Source organism: Passer montanus, unplaced genomic scaffold (assembly GCF_014805655.1).
Source record: "Passer montanus isolate IOZ18808 unplaced genomic scaffold, ASM1480565v1 scaffold141, whole genome shotgun sequence".
In the NCBI taxonomy this organism is placed as follows: Eukaryota; Metazoa; Chordata; class Aves; order Passeriformes; family Passeridae; genus Passer; species Passer montanus.
The window spans coordinates 466,236-483,618 of NW_024361053.1; the positions used below are offsets into that span (position 1 = coordinate 466,236).

The 17,383-nt window shown below is 38.3% G+C and overlaps 1 protein-coding gene across 3 annotated transcripts in view; it reads right to left on the reverse strand.

Moving 5' to 3' along the window:
• Nucleotides 1–648: 648 nt before the first annotated feature.
• The window catches only part of LRRK2 (leucine rich repeat kinase 2), a 64,479-nt gene continuing 47,744 nt past the window's right edge, over nucleotides 649–17,383 (reverse strand). For 2 of the 3 annotated variants that reach the window (XM_039700489.1, XM_039700487.1), the window contains 14 exons: nucleotides 16,836–16,982; nucleotides 16,400–16,500; nucleotides 16,038–16,228; nucleotides 15,211–15,371; nucleotides 14,227–14,397; nucleotides 12,449–12,549; nucleotides 11,791–11,985; nucleotides 10,594–10,787; nucleotides 10,234–10,306; nucleotides 9,242–9,426; nucleotides 8,321–8,473; nucleotides 7,350–7,558; nucleotides 3,999–4,073; nucleotides 649–2,439 (listed from right to left, as the gene is read on the reverse strand). In XM_039700489.1, the coding sequence (XP_039556423.1) occupies nucleotides 2,318–2,439; nucleotides 3,999–4,073; nucleotides 7,350–7,558; nucleotides 8,321–8,473; nucleotides 9,242–9,426; nucleotides 10,234–10,306; nucleotides 10,594–10,787; nucleotides 11,791–11,985; nucleotides 12,449–12,549; nucleotides 14,227–14,397; nucleotides 15,211–15,371; nucleotides 16,038–16,228; nucleotides 16,400–16,500; nucleotides 16,836–16,982 (2,078 nt within the window). In that variant the 3' untranslated portion in view covers nucleotides 649–2,317. Of the gene's footprint in view, nucleotides 2,440–3,998; nucleotides 4,101–7,349; nucleotides 7,559–8,320; nucleotides 8,474–9,241; nucleotides 9,427–10,233; nucleotides 10,307–10,593; nucleotides 10,788–11,790; nucleotides 11,986–12,448; nucleotides 12,550–14,226; nucleotides 14,398–15,210; nucleotides 15,372–16,037; nucleotides 16,229–16,399; nucleotides 16,501–16,835; nucleotides 16,983–17,383 lie in introns of all 3 variants that reach the window. The other variant, XM_039700488.1, reaches the window with a different exon arrangement.

Below are 17,383 nucleotides of genomic sequence, written 5' to 3' on the forward strand. Positions count from 1 at the left end.
ACAGGTTTCCTTATGGTGCAGGTTTCAGTGGTGCTGTTCCTGCCCTTGGTGGCAGGTGCCAGCTGGGGAGGGAATGCCAGGCCCTGGGTGCTTCTAACCAGAAGCACCAACACAAGATGTTCTCTAAATATTTTCTTGCAGTACTATTTTTAGTATTTGGTGAGGATGCAGTGGGATCACTGTGCCCTGTGTGAATGAGCACTGTATTGCTAAATAGTCCCAGTGGTTACCACCATGACAGAATTTTTCTCTCCAGCCACAGATAAATCAGCAGTGGCCAGTTGAGTCGGGTTTGCAGCGAGCTCCTGACTCTCTTTTGGCTGCTCTTTCTTTTGTTCTTTGCCCTCCCTGTAATACTGAATGCATGACCCAATTCACTCTATGGATCAGTGTTTGGAGAGGTGAGGAATGACTGCAGGGCTAATACTCCTTACAGGTCACCTCCCATCTCTGGGGAAGGCTGCAGGAACACCACGCAGAAGACAAACAGGGGAAGGGAAAAGGGCTCAAGACATGCACTGACAGAGCAGTGTGCAGTGGGAATGCAGCTGTGCCAATAATACCTACAGAGCCAGGATTTTGCATCAGCCTGAAGGAATTATTGCTACAAAAGCTGCACAGAAAAGCCCCTCCTTAAAAATTCAATGATGAGAAAGTAGACTTACATTATTAACAAAGCAGTTTTAATAGAAATGTTTAGGCTTGCACTTCAAAATGACTTACAAATAAATTTAAGCACAATGCATGTATTCTTTTCTTTAAAAAAACCCAACCATATTCATACTAACATAATATATATTTTCTGAGTTATAAAATCCCATATAAATAGCAAATTCTTCTCAGTACAGATTACAAGAATTCATAGAAACTGGGATGCATATCTGAAAAGAATCCTGAGTATGCATTCCACAACTGGCAGAAAATAGAACAATGTTAGAGTTGGACAAAAAAAATGCTGTTGTCCCAGCATGTAATTTTCTAAAAAAACCCCAAAAACCAAAACAGAACAAACCCACAAAAAACCCCCCAAAAACAAAAAAGCCAAAACAAAAACAAACAAAACAAAAAACCCCCCAAAACTGAGAACTTTTTGGTTGCTCAACCTTGTTTAGCTCCCTAGACTCAGGAATGGCTCTGGATGCTCCACTCCCTGAGATTTTTTGGAGCACCCTGTGGATTCTTCAAAAAAAGAAAATGGTGTCTGTCTTCAGGTGGACAGAAATAAGGCACTTCCTTAGAGCAGGTCAGTGTGGGCTGTAAGCAGCAGCTTGGACTTACAGCCAGAAAGCAGCAAAAAGTGACTCATGAATGATGATGTGTGGAAACAAATTTGGAAGAGGCAGCCAGTTCTTACACTCCTCAAGGTTCCCCCGATTATCCCCCAAAACAACATAGATTCAAACAAGAATGAATAAGTGGAAACTTTACATGTTAGAAAAATCAAAGCAAAAGTTTCCCTTTTTTTAGACTGAGGTAAGCAAACAAGCAAGTTGGACTAAGAGCAAGTCATAGCAGCATTTAGATCAGAGCAGTGACCCTGTGCTTTCTCCTCTCCCTTCCAGGAGAGCTGCTCTGGAGAGCTCGTGGCTGGCAGTGTTCCAGTGGTGTGACTGCCTCTCCCAGGAGCTGCACGAGGACACCGACGTGCAGAAGCCTCACGGTGTGTTTAACCTGGAGCTGTTTTATTTTAGTAGCACAATGGGGTTTTTTTCTGGTCATAATGAAAAAAAAAAATCAATTATTCATGGAAGAAACACAGACAATTCTGCCTGTTGTTTTCAAAGAGTAATGCAGTAATTACATCTTTCTTTAAATACTGCTGTCAGGTAAAAGATGATGTTTCTTCACAGGGTCACGAGCTCTGACTTTACAAAACCATGAATCACAGGAGCAGACTCATACATGCAAGCTGCAGTAAACAGAGGCTTACATTTTGCTTCTTATTAGAGGGTCAACTCATAGAGATAATGAAGTAAATTAGAGCCATTTATAGTCTCCTGGCTTATTCCCAGTTTAACTGGGATCAAAAACTGGATGAATGATGTTATACCGAAGTTGAGCCATAGTTGCAGAGAGCAGAACTTCACAGGTAAACAACAGATCCATGATAGCATTTTAGAATCAGAAATTCCCAACAGTTTTCTGTCCTTTCAAATATTAAAAATAACTTCTTTCTTCTTGGCATTCTATAAATACTCTCATGGTAATTTTCTTCCTGCTTTAGGTTAAAGACAACAGGAAGAACAAATTGTAAATATTGCACAGTATGTTAGGATGCAAGACTAGAAAAAAAAAATGGCACTTGCAGGGTGACTTTTCAGTCCAAAGAAAAGCTCTTCATTTTTTCTGCTAATTCCTGTCTCATTTCTATGTGTTTTTTCAGGTTTTGCACTTCATGGGGCAGGTTAATGTCCCACACTGACACGCAGGATTGTAACTCTGGAGAAAAAAAAAGAAAATTTGAAAACTGCAACAGAGATGAGTTATGGCATAATTAGAAATTATTTTGCTTATCTGCTTCTTCTCAATTACTCATAAATCTACCCAATGAAGCATGATCTTTAGGACCCAGAAGATCAATTCCATGACACTTTGTGTGTGAGGTGATGCAGTTATGGGTTACAAGCTGTTTGTACTTGTACAATGATTTGCATTCTAGTTCCTAAATTTAGAGTATCCCATTTAAATGTACTTGAAAAAAACATTTCTGGTGCCCGTGGGCCTTAAGGAACTGACCTGAGCTACAGCTAATGCCAATACTGAGGTGCCTGGTAAAATTTCATCTCTGTCTTTCCAAGCAGATATACCCTAAATGCCTATGAGACTCAAACCCCATTCACTGTAAAATAAAAACTGATTTCATATGCTAGTGAATACACTGAGAAAAGGTCACTTCTTCAGTCTCCATTCACGCAAACAACTCTTTATTCATGAAGAATTCACACTGTTTTTAGTGGAATAGGGACAACTGAGAACACTTACATGAGCTGAGGCTTATAAACTAAGACCCCAAGGATTCTGGAGTCTCTGATTCTTCTCTGTAATTACGTAATTCTTAAATAAAATAAAAATACTAACAAGCCAGTAAATGTTCTTATGGTTACAGGAATTTGGGAATACCATCATGTAAACCCAATGTCTCTAAAGTTGACCAATTTCAGTCAGTTCATCTACACTTGCCCTCCTTAACTTTATACTGTCATGGCCACTATTCCTAATAGTCCAGATCACTCAGCAATAAATGGTTAGGCTCCTCCAGCAGAGGCCATATGAGCACCCAGCAGAGTGTAAGAATTAGCTCATGCCTTGTAGACACACTTTCATGGTGTGAGAGTGGCGTTTGCCTCATCTGCACCCACGTGACAGGGCTGATTCATGAGCAGCCTCTGATCAATTCTGACCCATTTTCTGCAGCACTGCTGTTGAAGCTGATCATTTCCTCATGCTGGTACAGCAGATCATTCCTAATTAAATAAAAGGTCTTGCATTTGTCCTTACAGCATTGTATCCTATTGGATACAATTTCCTTCCATAGACCATTAGTTCTATTTGTCGGGGTCACTTTGAGTTCTAATCCTGCCCTTGGGTAAGCTTGTCTTAGCTGTGAGTTGTCTGCAAAACTAAAAAGTACATTCACTATTCTTTCATTCATATCAATCATGAAAACACTGGGGACTCCTGACCTAGCACAGACATCTCTGGAAATCCATTTGATACATTCTGCAATTAGACAATGAGATTTACTCTCCAAATACAGTTTTGCAACAAATCTTATCATATCTTTCAAACAGTGGCTTCCTCAGACCCATTTTTAGAAGTTACTTTCAGTTTGTATGAGCCCAGATATGCAAAAGAAAACAAAAACTATTTAATAGTAGTGTTTCAATAAAATTTTGTCAAATGATGATCATGATCAACTCTTCACTCTCAGTGAGTAGTCAAACACAATAGTGTCTCCTCCACTAATAATACAAGTTAGTAAAACACCATTCAGATACCTTTGTGATATTTGTTGTCTTCGGTGTCACTTTTATAGCAGTATCCCAAAACAAGGACCACATTCTTGAGACTCCCTTTTTCAAAGAAATAAAATGTCACATCTTCATTTCAATGTGAATTTTGTAATTTAAGGACAGAAAGAGTAAATGGCATCAAGGCATAAGAGCATAAGAGGACAGAAAGCAGAGTTCAATCAATCAGACCCTTTATTCAAAATCATTAACCATGAAAAACCCAGACACAAAGACAATATAGTTCCCATCTCCATTTAATGTCAGGGTTTATCAGGGTTCCAAGGCATAAGCGCAGGATCAGCCGACCAGCCTGCTGAACAAGCCCAAGAACAAAGCACCCTATTATACAGCACAGGCAGAGCTGGTGCAGGCACAGGGAACAGATGGCACAGCAAAAGGACAGGCTGCAAGTGAAGTCCCAGTGCACAGCAAAACGTACCAGTTCAGGTATGAAAAAAACCAAACCAACCATATATGACAAAATACTGAGTAAAAACTATGAACTGAAAGTTTTAAACTTATGATGGCATATGGGTGGGAAGTAGAAATAGGGGATAGATCATAAAGTGCCTACTGAATTACACAAAAAAGACCTGGAAGACTGTAGTGGTTGGATCACAAAAGGATAAACAGAACATGCCAGTGTTTCAGTATCAACTTCCTGCTTATTTCCAACAAGACATGTCTGTAAATGTCTTGCAAAGACAGACAGAAGCTCTCAGGTGTTCTCCTGCCACAGCAGCTCCCTGATCCTATTGGCAGCACAATGAGGATGGAGAGCCCTTGGCTGTCAGCTAGTAGAGGTTACAGGGCCCAGCCTGGGTCCCTGGTGAGGACCAGGCCAGGGAAGGAGCAGCCCCCACTGTGCAGACACCCCCACAGCTCACATGGCTTCAAGCACAGAGCCTGATGCTGCCAGGGCAAAGATGAGGAGGGGAGCAGCTTCTGGGGCATAAATAGACTGGAGTATGGCTCAGCTCTGACAGCTGCAGTTGGGAAGTTTTTTAACATGCCCGGGACTTCTGCAAGGTAGAGAGAGTGTGCAGACACCCCCACAGCTCACACGGCTTCAAGCACAGAGCCTGATGAGGAGGGGAGCAGCTTCTGGGGCATAAATAGACTGGAGTATGGCTCAGCTGTGACAGCTGCAGTTGGGAAGTTTTTTAACATGCCCGGGACTTCTGCAAGGTAGAGAGAGGTTTTTCCTGCCCTGAGGTCAGCACTATATTCTCCTCTGAGAGTGATGTAAACCTGGTTATAGTAGATGAGGGATGGTAGGAACCATACACATGCTCCATGCTCAGATTTTTCATAAATTTAATTTTAGTCCTATCCATAGTCCTTACAAAAGTGATTGGAACTTAACTATAATGTTTCTTATTTAGACCTAGGTCCTGTCTTACCATACAGAAATCTAAATTTGCACTTGTAAAATAAACTACAGATTTACATCTAAATTATGCTCTATGTTAAGTCTCATGCCTACTGAATGAACACATCAATGTGTTAGGTGACAGAGTTGGAAAAAGACATTGTATTTCCATATTCATATATGAAGTACAGATAAAATTAATGTCTCAAAGTCTGGCAATCTCTTTTTCCTGAAATATTTACCTCTGCTTGACATTATATATTTTAACCTTAAATGAAACTATTTCACACAAATATTTTCAAAAATATTTCCCTCTATCTTCTCTTATTTCATATAAACAATGTGGTACTGTCAAAAAACTGCTCAGCAGCCTCAGTGCCATTTTCAGAGATTCCAGTAGAAACCAAGTCCTTGAATTTAGGAAAAAAACCCCTAGCCCTTATAAATAATTGCTGCAAAAAGATAATCAAAAGAAAAATGACACATCAAACTGCATGTATCAATCTTATTTTCTGTTCTTGAGATTTGTGCAAATGCCGCTAAACTCCTCAATATTAATTTTTCTATAAATAAAATATGAATTAAAAATGTTGATGTGACTGATCCTCAAGGCTTTTTAAATCAAACTATACTATACCATCTATTTTCCTTGCTGCTGCCATCTATCAATGATCATTGATAGGCAAAAATTATTATGTTTTCATATCAACTGTTCTTTACAAAATGCTCAAAAGAAAATTTCTCTTTATGATACGAACATTGTAGCTATCAGGACTAGATGGAATGATAATGCTGTGCTATAGCTGGCACCTTTGACAGCTGGGCTCTGACCAGACTGTAACACTTGTTGTTTCAGGCAAAGGAAAGTCAGAGGAAGGTGAGGTATGTTTGACTCATAGGACGTTGCCAGCACTATGACCTGACTGTAGTGTATGGATTCTTCTGGTGCCAGAAAGGAAGAAACAGCCCGCAGAATAAGATCCTGATGGCAAGGAGAAAACATCCACAACCTGCAACTGTGATATTTGCTAGCAGAATTACAGTGTGCTGCTGAATTCTCAACAGCTTCAGTGTTCAGTTGCTTGTTATTTTTGGACAGCAAACACACTTTAAATAACACTGACAGGGAAACTCCAGAGTTTTTCCAAAACACAGTGGAAAGTGATGGGAATCCACATATTGTGTCACAAAGTACTTTTCAAACTAATGAGTATTTTGACTGTATTCACCAGAGCAGTACCACAAACTTGAGTCTATATGGCCTTTATTACTTTTGGGAACAGTGCACAGGTGAAGGAAGTTTTGACAGCCAAGGAGTGTCCCTTCCTCACCCCTTCCTCATCTGCTGTTTGTGGGCACCACTGAAACCTCACAACTCCTGTCTACCTACAGCAGCTCAAAACAACTGTCCCTGGTGACAGCAGCAGCACATCTGTACAAGTCCACACCCCAAGTCCAGGTGTGTAGCACTTTACCAGCTCTGCTGTGATCTGCCTGTGACCCAGATCTAAAAGAACAATTCCTGAATGAGGATGGAAGAAGAAAACTAGCCAATAAGCAATGAAAGAAAAATTGTTAAAATCCAGTATAGTCCACAGGGAGAAAAGGCAGAAGCGTAACATTTGAGATGGGGAAAGAACACAGGCAGACCACGAGACAGAGGATGGTGAGAGCTCTGTTGAAGCACAGCACAGGGATGCAGGTAAGGTGGGGAGTTCACATGCAGACCAGTGACAAGTCAGGGAAGAGCTGCTGATTTATGTGGGCACAGGTATTCAGCCTACTGGTGTTCTGTTTACACCCTAGAGTCTGACGCTGATGGAAGATGACAGCCGTGGAGGACAATGAATGAACAAATCCTGGATAATGCTAATCTGTTCCTGGAACACCCTAACAAACAGTACAGAGCAAACCTAAACTTAGCAGTGATTTCAAAGTACTCATCACTTGAAGGTTTTACTCACCCAGCTGAGCTGTTATCATGACTCGAACAGAATCACAGAACTTGTCTATAACTCGTACAGGACGACGCGTTGACAAATCAAGCAGCAGGATATGTCCTCCTCCTGTCCCTATCCACAGGGCAGTATTTTTCTGCAGACAAATGGTCTTCACTCTTCCAGAATAAGCCAGTTTGTGTTTTGATTCCTTATTTAATTTTTCCACTTTGTTCCTATAAGTATGGAAAGAATTTGCATTGGAATTTGGTGGCACCTCTTCTGCAGCTACTAAAATGACACTGAATACCAGACTTTTAAGCAATCATTCACCAAGTCAAACACAAAACTCTCATGCAAACAAACTGGGATGAAAACTACTGGACTCCAAAGAGCCATCTGCTCTGCTTCAGAAGACCTTTGAATAGAAGGCAGGAGGTTAATGTCACAGCAAAGCAGAAGAGCACACCTACACCTGCTCCTAACCTCACCTTAAAAAAGAAATGAATGTGGCATGCTAAGAACCATAAAAAAGAAATGAATGTGGCATGCTAAGAACCATAAAAAAGAAATGAATGTGGCATGCTAAAGCAGAGGAACAATTTAAATGCAAATGAAAAAGTTGTCGCAGTTAATAAAAATCTGATTTCCTACTGAATTTGTGCACTGTAAAAACATTCTTATTCAGGGGATGCAGGAAGTAACTGGATTAGCTTTAGTACCTGTAGAACAGCAAAATACTTTCCTCTTTCTCGAGCTAAACAAGCCTTCTTGACATCATAGAGAAACTGGGGAAGTACAGTAAGGGTCTTTAAAAAGTGGGATTCTGCATGGAATATTCTGAAGTTCTGGGCCAAAAGAAAGGATAGGAAATCCACACTTGCCCAACAAAATGGACAAATGCCTTACTTCTGGCAGGTTAGGGTACCATGCTAGAGAAGGCAATCTGATATTTCCCTTCCTATCCACCAGGCCAAAAATCTGACATAACCACTTACTTAAGAAAATGTGCACAGTCGATTAATTCAGAAAGTTTTTCTGTCTTCTTGTCCCAGATTTCCACAAAATGGCTGTTTTTCTTTGCCAAGTAGATGGATTTGTCTATTGCTATTGAAATAATGTTTGCATCACTGTAAGCATTATGACAGAACCTAGAAGAGAGAAGAACTCCGGTCAGATACATAGAAAATACCTAGTAGAAAAACTTCACTATGAGTGGGATTAGCTTCCCTCTGACTCTTGCAGAATCATTCAGCCTTAAAATCAAATTAGGCTAAGATACAACTGAAAGGCTTTGTTTAATCTTCCTACAATTCAACATAAATTCTCACAGTAACAGAGTTAGGCTGATGACATCCTTGGAGGCACATTAAAGCTCAAAGTCTATTAATAAATCTTTCTCATCAAACACTGTTTTCTCTGCTCAGGAAAAACTTCCCTTAATTTCAGAGGAGGATTGTCCACGTGAGAATTACATCAAACACTCCCAAACCCTCAGTCAATAATTTCTAAATAGCGAGAAGTCAGCAATCAGACATGATTAAATATATATAGGGCAAAGATATGCACACTTATCATACTGACAAACATGGAAGGACAAATACTATGATAAATATGTATATACAGTTCTAAGTAAAGTAAACAGGGCCTGGACTAAGCCAGCTGGAGATGAAAACTGCATAGATATTGACTTCATCAATCATTTATGGAGTAAAAATATATTTCCTTGTTTAAAAGCAGCAACAAATACTTTCAACATTCTCACTGATACTCCATCTGCATTATGGAAAGAAAAGAAAAGAAACAAGTAAACTCAAAGAATGAGCTCTAGAACAAGACATTATATCAAAGTACTGTCAGAAACCTTTGATGAAAACAAATCAGCCAGATAATATCACTTATAAAAATCAAAAACTTACAGTTGACTTGTCTTTGTTTCAATGAGCTTTTGAACAGAGAAGTCACTGGTTAAGGCCATGATTTTTGTCCCACAGCCTCCCCAGATGACATTTTTTTCAGATAAGCATGAGGATTCATTTAAGCACATCAGGGGTGTGCTCACATTTCCTATAGTCAGTATCTTCAAAGGTGTAGCACCCTTACACTGCAAGAAAAAATATATTCTGCATTAGAAACAAGGAGGATGCAGACACTCAGAATCCTGTTAAAACAAGGCCACACAGCCTGCTGAATTAAATTTACTCATGCAGATTTTCTGATGGCCCAGACCATTTCCAGAACATTACTGACTGAAAAGCACCATATTCCCATTATAGGTATCCCATAGGAGACAGCCTGAGAGCAGAAACAGGCCAGAGCAGGGACTGACACTTTCTGCAAGCCCTGGCACAATTCAAGGACTGGCTGGAAAGATACATCTATGTGTTTGAAGATGTCCTACACTGGACAATATTCTAATTCTGAAATGCACTGCAGCTCCATAACTGCTCTAAGTGCTTATGGTCAGGAACTAAACCTTCAGGGGCCAGATGATATAAACAGCTCCCTGCATTTCTTCATCTGTTCTATGAGCAGAACTCTGATCTACAGAAAACCTAAACAATATTTTATTTTTCAACATAGCTGTTATACAAAAATTTACTAAATGAGAGGAAAAAGGAGCTATCACAGCAATAAATAAAGGAGGTCAAAGCTATTAGAATATTCTTAACAACAATCAATAATGTCAGTCTCTAGACAGTTTGCCAGGCCTTTCAAAGGAATTTTCCAAGTCTTAACTCTTTTGTATAGCAGTTATTGTAAAGCGTGCAGTTCCTCTCAGACTGCAATAGAAAATTAATTTTAGTTTTAGAGAAGCAATTAAAAAAAAGTGGCATGAAATAAAGCTACGCTTAGTAGCTGCTTTAGATATTACTGATATCTCTGTAGCACACACAGCAAAGTTCTCTACCTTTACTGCTCTGTCTTCAAAAACTGCCAGTTTGCCATCAGCTGTGCCTACCAAGAAGAAATTCTTCTGTTTGCTGAAATAAAATAAAATAATTAATTCTAGAAGTGTCTTAATCAGGTAAGAAAAATTAAAATGAGAAGTCTCTAGTATTTCAAGTATTCAATTAAACACTAAAAGCAAACACAACCCCTGTGATCATGAATGTAGTCCCAAGTTGCATTGGGTGCAAAATTAAGTGGAAACAGGCAAAATAAGCAGTTGTCAGAACAAAAGTGCAGTGTGTACAGATGTCATTTTCTGAACACCTCAGTTTAGCAGTATTTTCAAATGTAACCCAAAACATTTAAAATTCATTTATACCTTTGCTTTGAAAGAGAATTACAGTATAAACAAGTGATAGAATCTGACATTTTCTGCAGACGATGCCTTCTTGTTTCATCTTCTGTGTTAACTGCCCACAGAGAACCAGACTGGGTTCCTGCTACAATCCAGTTTTCTTTCTCAGTAGGAAGAGTCACTAAGGCCAAACTTATAATTTTACTGTCTGCAATATCCTGAGTCAGAAAAGAAGAAGAAAAACAACTTGGTCATTATTTCAGGAACGGTAAATGCTAGAAATTTCTGATGATAAAAATATAGCACAATCTTCTTGGACTCTGGACAGACCCTTGCCCTAACTCTCCCTTTCAGAAATCTAATTCCCTCTTAGCAGAATACATCATCAGCTGGGCCACCTATCTTCCAAGTGCTGGGAAGGTCCCCTCAAACAGCACACAGGAAAATCTCTCAGCTGGATACTGACAAAGAAAGACACTCTATTCTAATCAAGATCTTGAAGCCATCAGAGAATTGAACAAATGGAACTCTCTCAATACTAATTGCTAACAATGAAAATACTGCCCTAATATTTCTTTTTCTCATTTTATTTTTAGAAAAACAACCCACATAATTTATACCAAAGCTACCAATTCAGATGTATCATGGTCAACAGATGGCAGATGGAAACAGAACTGAAACAACTTTGATGATGAATCATGCTCAGTTCTGGCACACATGTTCATCACAGTACATCAGTCCTGGGTAAAACCTTTTCTCTTTGCTGATGGGATACAACTGAGATCTACAAAATCAAATGAAAAGAACAGAAGGGCATCTCCAAGTGGCACAAAGAGATGGTATTTGTGGGAAGTGAGAAGCTGTTAAGAGACAACCTGGATTGTAAAAAGGAGGTAAAGATATGAAGGTCTGCCTAACTATTAACTCCTTTCTGTAGTCTCCATACTAGAAATAGTTTCCATCTCAGTAGAAAAAAGTAATCCAGTAGTAGAAACACAGTATTATGAGAAAGTTCAGGCTGGATAGCAGGAAGAGAGCAAAAAGCAATTGCTTTTCTATTTCATTTCATGGATACAGTGATGACTCACTTAGGAGCAATCTTTGTTCTCTCAAAGCTTAGCTTTCCAGAAGTAATATCCTGCTGTAAAAATGCAATTAATTTTTCTGAAATATATCTGTCTGCCAGAAAAAAATAGAATAAATGTCAACCTTCCCACATACCTCACAAGTGTGTCCATCTGTGTTCAGGTTAACAAATGAAAGTTGTGCCTTTTCTGTGTTCCCATTGCCTATCCAGACTCCTGCCTTCTTGCAGCTTTGATTGGCAGCCACCATGCACTCTGCTGTAGATGTGCTAGGTATGGAGACATATCTCATCAAACAGATAAGCTCTGCAGAATTCAGGATCTCATAAACCTATAAAGAAAGCCACAGCATGCCCATGGTGACAACAATGGCCTGTACAGCAATAAGTAACAAGCAATAGATAACAGCATTTTTTAGATATGGACACAGTATCTCAGCAGCCCTAGTCATTTGTACTGCCACAGAACAGTGTGCAACTGCACTGATAGTACTTAACAAAGGCTTTTTGCATAGCTCTAGTAAAGACCAAGAAGTAATCTGAATCCTGTTTCACTCCAATTGCTACAAAGCAACACCGGGAAAATAGCAAGCTAGAACATGTGGTTGGTAGATTTCAATGGAACAGTTTATTCTGGAAGGTGAGAGCAGGCAATATTTCATGGCAGTTTCCATTCCAGAAAAGAGCAACAGAAAGAAACCTGTGCTTCTCATTAACTTAATGTCTGATTCCTTTTTAGAAACCACAACTTTGTACTGCCATCTATCATAAAAAAGCAAATAAACTAAGTAATACCTGGCAAGATGTTGGTCGTTCCTGAGGGTTTTCCTTCAAACACTTTTTAATTAAGTTTTCAACTTCAGGCCAAGGGGAACACCCATATTCTTTAACAGGATCTAGAATGTAAAATTACATAACTTCTTAACCAGCATTTACCATAGTTCTAACTAACTTTATTATTTTTAGAATTCATTTAACTTCTTACTGAGCTGCTCTAAGATATATCACATTCTTAGGTAAAATGTCAGCATGAACAGCTTGGAATTGCTCATCTGCCATTATGGGCTAGAGCATGAAATGCTAGAACTAGAGTCTGTTTAATTAATAGCAGTTAAAGGAAATTGATTTTGCTTTATCTTTTTCTTTGATGTCCCTGTGCCTGGGACTGAATCACAGATACACAAGGGCTGTGTTTCCATTAATGCTGACCATTCAAGGCTATGGCACTTCAGTCAACAGTCCTTCAAAATCTTGTAAACACTGTTTTCCACATTTATTCTTCTGAGTATATGGAATACAGATGAACTTCCAATAAAAGATACAGCAAACAGATAAACAACTCCATATAGCATTTACAAGATATGGAAATTTAAATTCCCACTTAGTGCTTGGAATATGTATCCTATGACTATAGCTGCAGAACTCTCTGAGAATAAATCATTCATGATGGTGCCTGTATTGCTTTTCCTTTTAGTTTATCATAATCCACAGCAAATATTCCAGTCCTAGCTCAGACAGAGGTAACATTAGTGATGTACCTCCAAATGAACATATTCAGAGCAGCCAAAGACAGGCACTGTTTGCTTGAGAGATCAGCCAGCCCCTCTTTTGGTGGAAATACAGAAATTAGATACAGAGGTAACATTAGTGATGAATACCTGCAAATGAATACCTGCAAATGTATTCAGTGCAGCCAAAGACAGGCACTGTTTGCTTGAGAGATCAGCCAGCCCCTCTTTTGGTGGAAATACAGAAATTATGAACACAGGTGGAAGGAACTGTACTATCTCCAGAAACTAATACTTCAATTATTCCACAGGGCTTATAATACAGTCAGTACAGCTGCATTTAAGAGATACTTAGTCATCAGTTCCTGGGATATTCCCTTCAGGAAGGGGGCAGAAACTGAGCTTAGAACTGGACTGTTCTCCTAAAGGAGCAGAAAATGTATGAACACTCTGTCTCTCATAATAGAGAAGCTATGCCAGACTGAGTGATGCTGTTCTTTCCTAAATGGAGCAAAATACTCCTTAAAGAAATACAGCTGCATTTAAGAGATACTCAGTCATCAGTTCCTGGGATATCCTCTTCAGGAAGGGGGCAGAAACTGTCTGAGCTTAGAACTGGACTGTTCTCCTTAAGGAGCAGAAAATGTATGAACACTCTGTCTCTCATAATAGAGAAGCTATGCCAGACTGAGTGATGCTGTTCTTTCCTAAATGGAGCAAAATACTCCTTAAAGAATGTTTCATGAGTATATCCACTATTGCTGGGCAATAAATAAGAACACCAGACACTCAACTTGTAGTGCTATAAAAATTCAGCAACTCTCAACACTGGCAGAAGTTGCCCAAATTATGTTGTCCAGATGATTACATCATGTCCAGCCTGATAGCCTGTTTAATCTTCTTTCCAGCAGCCAATAATTACGTATTGTAATGCAGAAGGAATATGAAGAATGTTGTATTTTTCTAAGTCTCCTTCTATGATCATTGTTAGATACAACATAACTCATAAGATATGCTATTTCTGGAGGCAGGACAAAAGCTAAAACTTTTAGAAACAAGGCATACCTGGTAATTTTCCTTGTATTGCTAATTCATCAAATTCATTTGGAAACTTCAAGCCTTCCATTATTCTACCTCCTCCTGTTAAAATGTCATAAAGCAGCAAGCCAAATGAATAAACATCAGCTTGCTGATTGTAAATAACATTTCCTCTGGCAACCTCTGGTGCTCGAAATCCTGCAAATAAATCATTCATTAATAAGTATGCTTCATATCAAGATGAAGCCATCTTTGTACTTTAAAAAGTAAACAATTATTGATAAAAATGGCACAGGAAGTGTGAGGAAAAACATCAAGCTATTTCTCGGCTGGCAATAGCTTGTATTTGGCAGACCTCCAAAAATATCAGCAGTAAGTATAAAAGAAGGGGAAAGTACATCAGTTACAGAGCTCCTGCCCCTTTTAATGTAAAATAATTACTTTATCAATGAGTGCTGAAAATCAAGGGCAAGTCTGCAGTTTTTATTGATGGCCTAACATTTAACACTTGAAGTCACAGTCCCAAGAACAATTTAAAAGACCTAAAGGAACTTCTCAAAGTGGTTGAACTGTTCAGGGCTTTAGAATGGATGCTAATAGGTTCTCTCTAAAGTTGGGGAACAGTGAAGATATTTATTGCCTTTAAAAAAAATAAGACTTATGCACACTTTACTAGAAATTAAAGAAAGATATTTTAGCAGTATAATTTCAATATCACAATAACCATATTAAAACCAGACAACAAAAAATTATTATGAATGCATGTAATTTAATTTCTTCTTTTCAAACCTTTAATATACTCCTTGATTGTTCTAAAAGGTCTTCAAACATGAACAGGAGGAATGGCCAAAAAAGGTATAAATCTGACATCACAACTTGTAATATGATTAGGACTACTTCTTGTGATTTTTGACTAGAATATAGATTTGAGTTACTTCTTACAGACTACATGAAAAATATATTAGCTATTTTTGGACATAATGGACTTCAAATCAAATCCTTTTTCCATACCTGGTGTGCCTTCTGAGGTTTTTATTCCCATTCGGCAGCAATACTGGGCAATGCCATAGTCAGCTATTTTTGCAATAACAGCTGAATTGGGATATAAGGTAAAGAGCAACACATTGTGAGGCTTTAAATCACGGTAGATGATCATGGCTGAATGCAGGTACCTAGTGATGAAAAAATATTTACTGAAAGCATTCACAAGTTAGGGATGCATCTGTATACACACACTGAGTGCATTATTCTTGTAACAGTAAATTGTGCTTTCTAACATGAAATATTGTGTTAAAAATGTCAAACATAACCAACATGACACAGTCTTTCTGGATGATGACTTCAGAATTGTTCTGAAATACTGTTTACTGTTTACTACTTTACTATTTACATTGCAGTATTTTAATACCAAGTTTTATCTGAAGAGTCACTGATAGTTTGAAAAATGCATCTTAGAACCTTAAGCTTAAACCTCCTGCAGGTTTTTTCACTTTAAAGTCACACGGAAATGAGGTGAGGTGATTAAAGGACTTTCAGAACTTGAAAAATGCACTAAATTCATTTCTTTGACATTTCATTAAGAAATCAACATCCACGTGGAAACTGCATGAAGAGTCTTGCAATTTCTCTACTTATATGAGCATCACTCATTAGCAGGAAAAAAAACAGGTAATTAAAGTATGCATTACATATCAGCCAATCAACCATAAAAATACAAGCGTTTGTCTGATCCAGGAAACATTCTGCTTGAGATGTGAGAGAACAAAAGATTTTCATTTGCAGTATATCATCTTTGAAGCTATATCCTGTTTTTACAGCAATGCAGAAGTCACATTTACCTCAAGCCATCTGCTACATGCAGAGCTATCCTGTGCTGAAGTGTTCTAGTCAAACTTGCATTGTCCTGCTGAAGCAAACGATCAAGAGATCCTTTGAGGGCCAATTCCATCACCAGCATCCGGGGACGGATTGCAGCAGCCAGCAAAGACACCAGACTGGGGTGGTGGAGGTGACAAAGCACTGCAAGCTCCTGTCAATTGTAAAATCAGATGAAATAGTGCAAAAAGCATAATCTCTACAACTGAAGTAAACTGAGGAATGGTTTGGAACGAGAACTTGCAATTTACTTAAACTTTTAAAACTCTTTGCTAGGGCTGGTACTCCAAGAGCAGCACTACAGAAAAAAGGCAGGATTTCTTACTTGTCTTAGGAGCCTGAGGGAAGTATGTTTATTGAAAATCTTCACAGCAACATCTTCACCACCATAGGATGCACGGTACACAGATCCAAACCCACCATCACCTGTTGAACAACAACATTGAAGAGTATTATTAAAAAAGGGATAACAACCATTTCTCAAAAATAATAGCTGAAAGGGTTCAGTTTTAAAACATGTGGAACATTTACTGTGTTAAGATTCATGATCAATAAACTAAACACATAAAAACTAGTGTCCTAGTGCACAAATTAATGGAAAATTCAAAACTCAATAACCTGAAATTCAGAATACCTTAAAATAATACATTTCTTCAGAAAATAAATCTCTAAAATCCTTTTCATATGTTGCAGAACTTACTTCAATAGATTTGTTTACATAATCTCTATAAAAAAACCACACCCTAGAAAATAATGCTTACCCAAGAGAAATTCTGGAGCTTCATCAAATTCCAGGTCATCATGGTTCAACATAATATTTCTAGGCAAATCAGCCAGTATCAGATCAGGAGCAATCTGAGCAATTGGAATGGTCTGTCTTGGTTGATCTGGATTTACCAAAAGGTCACCTAAGGAAAACAAAAGAGAAAATGAAAAAGAAAAAAAAAAGAAGGGTATCAGTGAAAAAGCACTGAAAGGCATGAGGACCTCTGAGAATGTGTAAGATCAATATACCTAAAATAAGATTAATATATGTGCTTATATATACACATATATATGTCTGTATATATATACACATATGTATGCACACTGACATACATACTAATTAAGTTTGCCATTCAAATTCTTGGCTCTCATATGTTTAAGTATTTTCGAAGTTCTATATATGTACCTATGAAATGTGAAAAAATGCTGCAATATAACACTAACCAAGACATCATTTTTCTGTCTGTAAAAAGAAGGAATGCTGTTAATATGTAGAATGCCATACTGAATATTGTCTTTTAAATTACTGTGCTATGTGATCCAA